At 40.2% G+C, this 12,146-nt stretch overlaps 1 protein-coding gene across 20 annotated transcripts in view; it reads left to right on the top strand.

Annotated features, from left to right (window-relative positions):
- Positions 1 to 11,063, top strand: part of FOXP1 (forkhead box P1) — a 935,659-nt gene extending 924,596 nt beyond the window's left edge. For 17 of the 20 annotated variants that reach the window (XM_078661358.1, XM_078661352.1, XM_078661351.1 and 14 more), the window contains one exon: positions 6,818 to 10,353. In XM_078661358.1, coding sequence (XP_078517484.1) covers positions 6,818 to 6,962 — 145 coding nt within the window. In that variant the 3' untranslated portion in view covers positions 6,963 to 10,353. Of the gene's footprint in view, positions 1 to 6,817 lie in introns of all 20 variants that reach the window. The other 3 variants (XM_078661367.1, XM_078661363.1, XM_078661364.1) reach the window with 1 other exon arrangement.
- Positions 11,064 to 12,146: the final 1,083 nt, after the last annotated feature.

The raw sequence follows: 12,146 nt of genomic DNA, 5'->3' as shown, positions 1-12,146 counted from the left end.
CAGCCTCTTCCGGCTGCGTCACAGTCCCCGCCCATGTCACGGGCAGGGATGCCTGCTTTCCTGGTTCCCCTCCCCGGGCCGCAACGGTGATTTTGTGCTTGTTTTATTTTTTTATTCCCTCCCCCCTATGACACCCCCTGCGACACCCGCCCGCAGCCCCGGGACTCCTCCTGGATTCCCAGTTACAAAGTCGGCGCTCGCGCTGTAACGCTTCTGAAAATCTTTTGACAGAGAAGCAGCTTCAAAGATGCGATAATGTGGAAAATGTTCAGATTTTATTAAACAAATCATTTTCAAATTGGAGCTGGTGCAAATATGGCATATTGACGTATTGCAAGACAGACTGCTTTAATTTGAAAACATTCCTTTGCTGTGACATCTTGTTTTGGTAGGCATGGGGAGATTAAGGGATTTGCCCAGAATCACAGGATGTACAGCCGACACCGAGACTCGAACACAGTTCCAAGGTTGGAGGCGCTGGCAGTTCCCCACATTTGGGTCAGATGTTGCATTCTTTACAAATAAAATAAAACCAGAACACGCCAGAAGCTGTTAACCTGTGTGTGAAATTATAACAGAGGCAACTCTTGAGCACTGTTAAGCAGGCTGGCTCCCTCAAATAACTCCGATAAGGGTCAATTCCCCACAACAGCCTCGGCACATCTCTCAGGGCTTCCAGCAGCACTTACGTGACACTAGACTAGGGCATCTGCACTCAGGGTACCTACAAACCAAAGTTTCCCATTCAGGAGTGGTCCTACTCCCTTGCAGTTAACCCACCTACAGAACCTTCCTGGCTGGCTGGTGTCCGTGAGGTAGGTCTTGGGAGGCTATGGCTGCCTGCACTCTCCCCGTGTAGACGTTTCTGTACCCTGACAGTGTTTCTAAGTGCTTTGAAGAAACTGAAAGTTCACTTCCTAGCACTATATAAATACCTCTTGAAACACGACTGTAAGGTTCGCAGCTCAGACCTCGACATGGCAACACCACAGGGTCGTTTTTAGTTTAAAAAGAAAAGCAAATTCGATTATACCAACTTCCCCTTCTTAGAAGGGAGACTCCGTTTTTTACGGCTAAAATTATAATTTTGATTTTTAAGAACTAACGAATTACACAAGATAGCCTAAAAACAAAGAGATAAAAAAACGGAGCACATTAAAGTAAAATGTAAAGGCGTACACACATTAAAATATATTTTTTTTCTGGAAAAAAAAGTGAGGGGATAAATGAGTGACGAAAAGAAGAGGAAAATAATTAGAAATGCGAGCAATACTTTGCCACAACAGAAAATTAATTTATGCCCGAAAGCGTCAAATTTGTATAGTGACGTTTTTTAATTTCCGTTCTGAAATACTACTCGTTAAATTAAATACACCTGAATAGGCAGATATTCTCCCTTTGTACCCAATGACCTCCCACAAGGTTTTCCCAAATATTGCCATGTTTAATGGCAGAGTGCATGGCATTGTGTGCTTCCAGGAGTTTCAATTGTAGGGGGTCACATGAACACCTCATACAGTTTGTTGAGCTCTTCCAACAAACTCCTCAACATTTGGAACACAAGATTTTTTGCATCGTAAACAAGCATTTGCTATGCAATAGTTCTCGCACTTACGCACTGTCAGCTATTGACATTGCAAATAACAATGCTTTTTATTTTTGTTTTCGTCTTTAAAACATAAATAAAAGGCATTGTCATTTACAATGCCAATAGCTTAAACTCACGTCAATGCAAGACCTATTGCATTGCAAATGCTTGTTCTAAGTTTGGTCTAGTAAGTACTTATGTTCTTTGTAAAGTATTTTCCCCAGATAATGTTATGGGTGGAAGTAGCCATGTACAACAGAGAGAAAACACTGGGGAATAAAATAACTGGCTGGTGTAGCCCTAGCCTATTTTGTCATTTCTCACATATACATCAGTGTTCACAATCGTAGAGACATCCAAGTGCACATACATTCCTCTCACTATAAAGGTCTCTGTTAAACTTAGGCACAGGCCTAATCCCTACCATTTTCCTGCCACAGTCATGAGTATGTTTACACAGTTGCGGGAGTGGCCTCGGCTGTGGCAGGAAAATTGTGAGGTGTAATCAGTGCTATGATGGTTTCCCTCTTCTTCCTAGTGGCCCGAAGGCCTGCCGGTGGGTCATTTACCTAGCAGACAACCTTGGTCCCTGGGGATTCCACCTGCATGACCTTGTATTTAAAGGCATACCTCCAGATACCCTGAGCAAAGGATATTGGGAGGCCACTGCCCACTACCTTTTAGCTGCCCGAGTGACTTTGGGGCCTCTAGACTAATTGGCAGCAGGGAAGTTAAAATTGGGCCCAGACTTGTCTGTTCTAGGTGACCGAAGTGTCCCGTGCCAAGAGACTCTTGAGGAAAGTCTGCACCATGCAAAGCTCTCAGTATTTCATTAATTCTTTATTTCTCTCTCGTTCTTTCAACTTTTTCTGTCGGTTCCCTTTCCCAGTTATACACTCCGGCAAGAGAACACAGCAATCAACTTTAAGCTTTGTATGCCCGCGTAATGGTTGTTAAACTAGAATATAATTGGCCTTTGAGGCAATTTAAAGACTCATATTAATGAGTAGTTTCGATAGATGATATCAGAACTGCGTGGACAGTGTGAACATTCCAGAAATAGAAACCAGTGTAAGAAAGGCAGCTTAACTAATCTTATTTGGAATCAGTTGGCTGGTTAGACCATGCTTCCATTGCCTCGGTTGTGGCTTTGTTTCCTGCTATTGCCTCTGTTCAGTTCTTTTGAGAACTTACATTGTGGTTAGTTATTGCCATGACCTACTTGAGAAAGTGGAAAAGAAAACTTATGTAGAAACCTATCATCACACATGTTGTCATTTTAAAGTAGTTTCTAAATTTCTCGTCTTAATAAACTGTTCTAAAAGCCTATGATAGTAATTAGACCTACACATTTTTAAAGTGTCTCTATCAAAGTAAATTACTTTCAGAAATGTAATTGGTTAAAGGATGCCATAGCAACCCCTTAGTATCATATTTCTCTGAGGAGCCCTAGAACGCAGAAGTATCTCCCAGCGCAACAACACTTTGGTGTATGGGGCTTTCTTACCGTTCAGGTGTTCTAAGCAAAGCGTAACGTGTGTTTTCTAAAGTTCATATCCACCTTGATGGGATTCATGGCGCTATATAACAGACGTTTATTACTACTCCGCTTAGTGGTAGTCATTTTATTGACATCGGGAGCACTGTACTGGATGCATTAGTACGCCAAACCCTAAGCATAGCTTAAACATAATTATTTTGTGGTAATCATTCTTTTAGGATGGGAGGTAAGTAACAGCTCATCTTCTCCCACACTTAGGACTGCACGGAAGAAGAGAGGCGCGTTGTTATTGTTTAGATGGGTTTTTCAGTCTCTACCTGTCCTTTATGGCCCATTCACTTGAAAGAAAATGCAGCATCTTTACTCCTCAGCACCATAAGTTATTTGAAGGCTGTGACCAGTGAAAGATGCCCAGTGTGTATTGGTTACTTTTTATTATAAATATGTTGTGATGATAGCATTATTTTTTTAACCATTTTGTGTTTTGTAATAGATTCTCTCAACACATTATGTTGGTTAAGGACTATGAAACAAGAACATTTGAATAATATGAAATGTAAATTCGGATTGAAGTAGTCTGTTGTCCATTTCTATTTTTCGGTTCAGCCCAGTTCTATTTTTCGGTTCAGCCCAGTCAATTATTTCACTCTGGTGAGAAGCCACAGCAACAAAGGCAGCTTCGTGGCTTTCCCACTTACCTGTACGGACAGGCATGCTCATTCTGCCTCAGATTTTTGTGAGCCTCGAAAATAAGAATCTACTCTGCTCTCCTTTGTTAATAATTCTTTATAGAAGCACATGTCTTCAGGATTTAAAGCAGTAGGAAACCAGTGAGTAACTCTGCTTACTCTACCTGATTCATTTGCCTTTGACTCTTTCTAACTATTTTGCTGACTACTTTCTTGTCACTTTCTCTGTTTACAGTGGGGTACATGGGGAGGGTCACTTCAATGGTCTTAGTTTCTAATTTTCGGCCTTCTTTACATTAACAGAGAGGCAAAGGGAATGTTTGATTGTTGGATAGCTTTCTTTTATAACACAAACAAGAAGGAAGAATTTCTCTAAAACCTTAACTGCAAAGGAGCTTTTACTCACATTCCTGATTTTTGCTATGTGTATATGTACATTCAAACTTAAGTTTCCTCTCCTTTCCCTCAATATAATGGAAATAATACATAACATTTGTCATGTTCTTTTGCCAAGTTTAAAAAACTAGGCAACACGTTTAGCCCTTATTCCGAAAAATATCAATTCAGTGTTAAAAATGTTTTTCTACTGATTGTGCAAACGAAAGACTCAAAATTGTATCCCCACTGACTTATGACCTTTCCAAAATGTATTGCTTTGGTAATTGGAAAATGACTACATTGTCTATAGCATTGGATTTCACAACTACGCTCAGGCCATTGAAAACTACTTACTCCCTGTACATATTAAAAATGTACATTTTTAAACAATGAAGCTATCTTTCCTATACAGAGTGATCAAAAGGCTCATGCACAAATCCGTAGTACCAGACATCACCCAGGCAGACTGCATACGTGCAGAAGCCTAGTGGCCTAGCTTTGAGTGGGAGGGAGGGAAATCTAGATCCAAACCATCTCCTGGATTTGTGTATTTTGTCCACCTCCCTCAAATAAGAGGTCATCTGATCACTTAATTCCTTAGTGGAAAATTGTGAAATGATTTGCATGGGTATGTCTCCAAGTAAACTGGGAAATGCACTATATGGAATGCATGGGCACTGGGACACATCTCTAGCATTTGGCATCATTCAAGGATCATTGCTTGTAGATAACCAGCCTAGCCAAAATTCAGCAGAGCGCTGGACATGGTCATAGATGAGCATAAAATCAGTGAATAATGGGAGAGGCAGATAGATGTGGATGATTAAGGTATTGTGCTGGAGTGTTCTTTGAAGACAACTTCTTTAAGAAAATTACATCACAGTGCATTAACCATCGACAACCCATCTTCCTTTCCCGTTAGTTGTTGTCTTTATGCTTTACTTTGACCATGTACAGCGCTCCACTGCCTTTTGGTTCAGTTCACACTATAGAAATTACATATACCTAAATTCATACATTAACAGGAGGCCTGGGACAGAGTATGCCTCTCTGGCAACAGATGATTCAGGATTTATCTCACAGCTTTTGCAGTGGCGTGTTTTGCAGCTGTACATTGTTCTAGTGTTTACTTACATGAGATGCTCAGCACACCACCACAGACCATTGTAGCTACCTACTGGTGGGTACGATTGTGATAGTGACTGACGCATCATTTGAGAGAGCGCCTGAAGCCTCCCATAGGGCTGAGTTTATTCTCTAACTGCACTAGCCGCCCCCTGTCGCACACATACCCCCACCCTTAAATCCCCAGTGGAGGAATTCCCACAAAAGATGGTTTGGGGTCCACATCTGTTAGGTCCTTACATGTGGCCTGCCTTTAAGAGATTGATAAATCGGTGATGTGCATTGTCTGCCTTCCTCGAGTGACCTCTTCTTAAAGCACTTGTAAAATACTGGGAGCATTTGCCCAGCAACTCAAGACTTCTCCGAAGTTGCATGGGGCATGTACCCCTGCAATTTGGGGCAGACACCATTTTGGAATGTATTGATGTTGAATCACCGCCACGTGAAAGGCACTGAGTGCCACATCCCTGGGCGATGCATATTAAGTAATTCGGCCACTGAGGTATTGTGCCACCCACTCTGCAGCAGCCACTTAAATAGCAACACAAACCAAGAATTATTGTTCAGTTCAGTGGCTCGACGCTTGACACTTTGGATCCATGTAACATGACATTGTAGAAGATTAGGATGCGCTGTGCTGCAGTGCTCAAGAGGAGATAAGGCGATGGTACCTAGTCATGTTTGCTCCTTTGCATTTTGTACATAACGAGCATCAATCCAAAACACATTTGCATTGGCAAAAGGTTTGTAAGTATGTTTTAAGAGGAACAATGCATTTGTTATCAGGTCTATGTTGTAGGATCAGACCACACTCCCCAATGCGCTATTCATCCGCTAGTCTGTAATGAGAACTTTGGCAGATCTCATCTCCTGACTGCATCCTTTTGCCCACCACAAGCTGGAGATCATGTTTTGGCTTGTTTACAGCTGACAGTGTTATTATCCTCGTTAGGACTCAGCCTTCGAATTATATTGTTGTCTTTAGCAACCCTTTTCCTTTACGTTTTTGTTCCCTGGCAGGCCTTTTCTTTCCCTATTGACAGTTTGTAAAAATATGCATTAATTTGGACTTTAAAGCATGTATCACGGTGTCTCTTTGCTATGTTTGCTTGAAGTTGATTAATGATGGAACCTCGCTTGGGGTCGTCCTCTGGAGAGTTAGCTCACAGGTTCTGCATGTTAACTAGAGAAGCAGAACACACAGCAAGGAATGATTAGCCCAGCCTCTCTAAGCTTACCGCCCTGACAATTCACTGCCCCACTTTTGTGTTGGTAATTTCAGCTATTTATCTGCAGATTTTCACCAGCTCTTTCTGTTACAGAAGAAACCTGCATTTTATTTAAACAGTCACTTTTAAGAAATTTCATTTGAAATAGTTTTTTTTTTTACAGTATAATTTTATTTTTGTATTCTTGCTGCTTTTGGACATTTTTTTAATCGTTGTGTCTGTACCTCTCTGTTGTTCCTGCATCGGTAAATACGTGAAGTATTTTTGGGACAGCCTTTTATTAACTGGTGCATTTTTATTGTTTCAGGCATAGTGTACATGTGAAAGAAGAGCCATTAGACCCAGATGAGAATGAAGGTCCTTTGTCCTTAGTGACAACAGCCAATCACAGTCCAGAGTTTGATCCAGACCGAGATTATGAAGATGAACCTGTAAATGAGGACCTGGATTAAGCATCTACATTTTCACTGTCCTGAGAATGAAGATTGGAAAAACAAGTCAAATATTACTGTGAGATCGCTCCATTGTACAGCCAGGAGGGTACACAGTCCATTTTGACAATTCTGACGTGTTAACTCTTAGTGCCATCAAGTATCCCATTTGGGAGTATTTTTGATTTTTCTACTTTTTGTTGAAAAAAGGAATTTGTACTCTGTGCATTGGATGGACTTGTTTGGTACTTGGGAATTTCCTCTCTTGCAGTCAACATCAGTGTTGTAAATTTGTTAAACGGATTCACCTACTCACGCTTAGCAGCAGAAATTGGACTGCAGTCCTGCTAACAAAGAGATTGAAGATTCGAAACTAAGCATGTACTTTGAAGCTGCAAGTCAAACATTTGCAGATATTTTAAGGATCCCAGTGGACAACGTATTTGCACAGTACTGCATGTTAACTTGATTATCACTGCCTTTAATTATTTTGCTTCCATTTGGGATGGGGACTACTGTATATTAATGTACAAGGGTTGGGAAGACAGGAGGCAGAATAATTATCCCAAACTTTCTTAATGTATTTCCTTTCCTTTGCTCCTACCACATCATTTTAAGTTCTGACCTCAGGCCTCTGCTAAGGCCCACGGCCTCAAGTAGGCTGTACATTTTCTGTACTTCATGATGAATGTTAATATGTGTTTTTATTATATGAAGCAGAATGTCATTTAATTGTTTGTAGTTCCTGTCATTCATTCCAGGTGCCACCCAAGGTGACCAAGGTTTGTCTAAACACACAAAATCATTCCATTTTGATTCTGTTTTTAATATAAAAAAGGTCCCCAACATGATGCACGATGCATAATGAGGATGCACCATCTAGCATATTCAAGTACTGCACAATTGAGACTGAGAGACAATTGGACATAGGAACATTGCATGAGGCAACACAGGTTCATGTCACAAAGCAGTATTTTGACAATAATGGGAACACAATCAAATCCACAGCACAACCAAACATCCTACGCTCACTCTTTTGATTTTAAAGGCTGCCCTACAGTGGCTTAACAACTGTTTTAATGTGCCAGCGAATGAATCTCACACACGGCTAGGATTATCGAAATATTATACACACACACATTTTCTTCTTATGAATTTGCAAGCTACAAGCTAAATATGTAATTTAATTACAGTACCTTTCTGTATCTGGTGATGGTCTCGGTATTTACAAATTTAGTACAGCTTGCTGATATTAATCTGTAAATTAGATTCAGGTTAAATTTGTAATTGGAGTTAATAGGGATTGGGCCCAATTATGTATGTGTTAATTAATTCAGCTCTGCAAATTCTACACTGCGGTTATGTTTGTTATGCAATTTCATGCCAGTTAATGGAGGAAGACAGCAAATGGAACAAAGTGACAGGACTAGAGCTTTCATTATAAGCGTACTGAACTTTGCAACAAACAATACATACATTAAACAGTTCTAGTAAGTCAGTATTCCATACACCACAGCCACACTTGAAAGACTTTTTTTTGTTCGGCGGCCACTTCATTCACTTATTTATGTAGAATTTTAGCTTATATTTTTATTTCACATCCAAAGTTTTTTTTAAAGAGATTTATCTATAGTTTTCTGTCCTTTTTTTCGAAAATTACCAAAGAGATTATACAAAGGTAAATTATGTTCTCTGTTATATGCTTTATCTGATGAAGCCAAATATCCTCTTATTGTTGATCAAAGGAGGTGGAGGAATGTACAGTGGAGTGACAAGACAATGGGTTATTGCTAACAATACCGCTCCTTTAAGTACTTTTAAAAGACCAATAGATTTATGAACCAAAGTTATTTTAATTAATGTTTCGCTACATTGACCATATTAGATACCTTTAAAACAAATAATGGACACTTTGGGGTACGCACTTGAGAACTGTTTCAGAAGACGTCCACAATGTAATTGTCCACCTTGAACAGCAAATGGGCATTGAATAAAATTGGCTACCATGGAAAGAATATTTGTTGTGAGCGATAGAGAAATCTTCCAAAACTGTAACCAAAATATGTAGTGGTATTCTTAGAATTCATTCTTAAACTATTTTTAAAGTGAGAATTATTGTGGCATGTTTGTCGACTCATCAAACTTTGAATATATATTTGTTTGATTTCTTTAAATTTTTACTTTTTCGTTGCCGTTTTGGAATGGACTAACACCGGCATCCACACACACAGTTTTGATTCTCCAGTCTTAGTAGGCAGTTACTTTTCTTGGACAGCTATATTTTCTCTCAAAAACCAAGGGCAGTCTGTGGTGGTTTTGACATATTATGTTGTTTTAAATTATATTCAGGCAAGCTTGATGATGTGCAGGTAGTAACCACATGGGATTGCGAGAGGCAATCTTAATACTTTTGCCAGTTAGTTCAGTATTCAAATGTGGATATGAAGCTGGTAGATCAGTTCCTTATCATCGTGTGTAGCTAAAAAGGAGTAAAGATAACAGCATGAGAAACTGTAAGTATGCATACCTCAGTTAAAGCCTTTAGGGAATGATTATGTAAAAGAATACATTTCACTCCGTTGCACTTAGATGTATGTCTTGCATGCTTAGTCTAAAGACTGTAGCAACAAAATAAGGAAGAAATATTTCATTTAGGATATCTTGCAGCCTTGCTGGAGAACCAACAGAAAATCTCAGGCTTCACTTAAAGCGAATTTCACTTTCCTTTTCATGATCTTGATTCTGTATCTTTTTTAAAAATATAGAATTATTCTTTTAGACAATGGTTTATTTTAATGTACATATGTATTCCAATGTGTCTGTCAGCCTCTGTCTTTATTGGGGAGGGATGAGGGCCATTTTTATAGATCGTTCTCATAAAGGAATAAATGCATACCTGTTTGTCAAAACACATTTGCTTTCTGTTCAACTGCTTTATATTACCTATACTAAAAAAGCTTCGGAGAAACTACTGTATGTAATGGAATTGCAGAATACGCTCTACATGTATTTTATTGGTTATCCTTGCTTTAAGACTATTGGATGACGTCTGCTGACATGTGGGAGAACATCCCGGATTCTTTTGCTTTTACATTGTAACATAGTTGACCATTTTTTGATCTGTCATTGATCAAAGCATTTTGTACAGTTTTTGTGTTAAACTGGTTTTGATACTTTCCCCACATCTTATGTAATCCTACCACTGCCTTTTCTGGCTGTTTTAAAAAGGTTCATACATTTGAAGAAAAAAAGTTATTGAAAGTGTTTTCTCCTGCCACAGTAAATATGTTGCATGATGAATTCCAGGGTCACACTTTCAAAGTTTATCAGTGAAGTAGTGAATAATAACGGGGTGTCAATCTATTAAACTTTTGTATAAAACACTTTACAAGGTGCCAAGATGTAAAGACAATTTGTTACATGTTTTTTTTTCTCAAAGAAAAGCCTTCATTATGAAAAGTAGTACCAGGTATTGGGTAAATTGCTGTCAGGAATGAGAGTCACGGCCGCCTTTGTCACCAAAAGTTAGTTAAATGTGAATCTTGTGAGTTTGCATTCAAAAATCAGTATAAGAAATTAAAAGTCAAGGATTTTGTAGAATAAAGTGGACATGAAAGAATTACTTATCTAAATCGTATAGGCCATGAATGGCACATTGCAGTAATAATCCTTGGACGCTTATCCAAGTGTTGTTACTTTTAACAGTTGTTAGATTTCCACTACCATCGCTTTCAGATATGTCTTGTATATCTAGCATGAAGAATGTGTTGAACTGTTCTGAATAACTTTGGTTTACATAACCCAAAGTCTTTCGATTGAGGTTGCCAGTCCAGCCTTGTTGCTATTGCATAAAAATGGTCTGTTTTGGGGAAGTCCTTATCCCCATAGCCTTGAGGAAAATGGTACAGTTCAGACTGTTAGCATGGTGCTTCATGTGTATGTGCTGCCAGTAATGAGATATTTTTTAATAAGGCTTAAATGAAACTCATTCCTTACATTACCTGTAATTCCATCATTCCATGTCTGTTGATACAGACAATAAAAAAAATTGTTGTGTAGTCAGTCCCAATTACTGACATAGCATTCTTAAATGCAATAAAGCGCTGGTTGTTCACACTGGTAGTAAACCTTGCCATGTCCTCACTTTTTCGAAAATATCTGTGACTTCATCGATGGTTATTCTTTCAATTTCTGCATTGAAAAGGGTAAGGAGAAATCATTGTATTGTGGTGTCTTTTGCTAAATCTGCTATTTTAATGTCAAGGATACTTACCTCTTCGGACAAATCAGCATGCACTGTTTCAGCCTACACACACTCAAGTACATATTTCCCTTTGAACTTTAAGGGGTCGATTCCGATCCGGTAAAATAATCCGGCGTACGAATCGTATCCGGAGCCGTTTCCGTACGACTCGTACAGACGCCGTACGACCGGACGATTCCGATCGGCCGACCCGTACGCGATTCGTACGGTACACGTCGATTCGTACGGAAAAGCGCACGATCACCTACACACCGTACGGCGCGTACCCCCCATGATCGCAGGGGTACGCGGCGTACCCCTCTGGTCATGCGGGGTACGTGCCGTACACCCAGCGTACATGGGGTACGTGCCGTACACCCACTGTACATGGGGTACGGTGCGTACCCCATGTACGCTGGGTGTACGGCACGTACCCCGCATGACCAGAGGGGTACGCCGCGTACCCCTGCGATCATGGGGGGTAAGTGCCGTACCCGGGGGGGGGCGTTCCGTACCTGTTTCGGCGCGAACTCTGCGTTTACGACTGTTTTCGGCTCCCGTAGGAAAAGGGTCGTACGGCGCGTACCCGACATGAATCGTACTTGCTGGGTCGTAAAAACGTGCCGCGATGTCGCGTACAGCGGGTTCCGAGTGAGATTCGTATGGAGATTTGAGTCGTACGGAGTCCTGTACGACTCGTACGGAGTTCGGCACCTAGTACGGATCGTACTTCATCATACGTACGGGACGTCTACGGATACGATTCGTACGGGGAAAAAACTCTCTGTACGACCATTCGGAGCGCATTTTACCGGATCGGAATCAACACCTAAGTGTTTAATAACACAAATTATTGGCAAACAAAAAACGAAAACTAAACCATTTTGATGAATAATGTATGAAATGTTCACATTGGCAAGATTAGTCAACCCTGATGGACTGCTAAAGACAAGAGATGCACC

This window comes from Lissotriton helveticus, chromosome 9, assembly GCF_964261635.1.
Source record: "Lissotriton helveticus chromosome 9, aLisHel1.1, whole genome shotgun sequence".
Lineage (NCBI taxonomy): Eukaryota > Metazoa > Chordata > Amphibia > Caudata > Salamandridae > Lissotriton > Lissotriton helveticus.
This window is presented reverse-complemented; position numbering and strand designations above follow the sequence as displayed.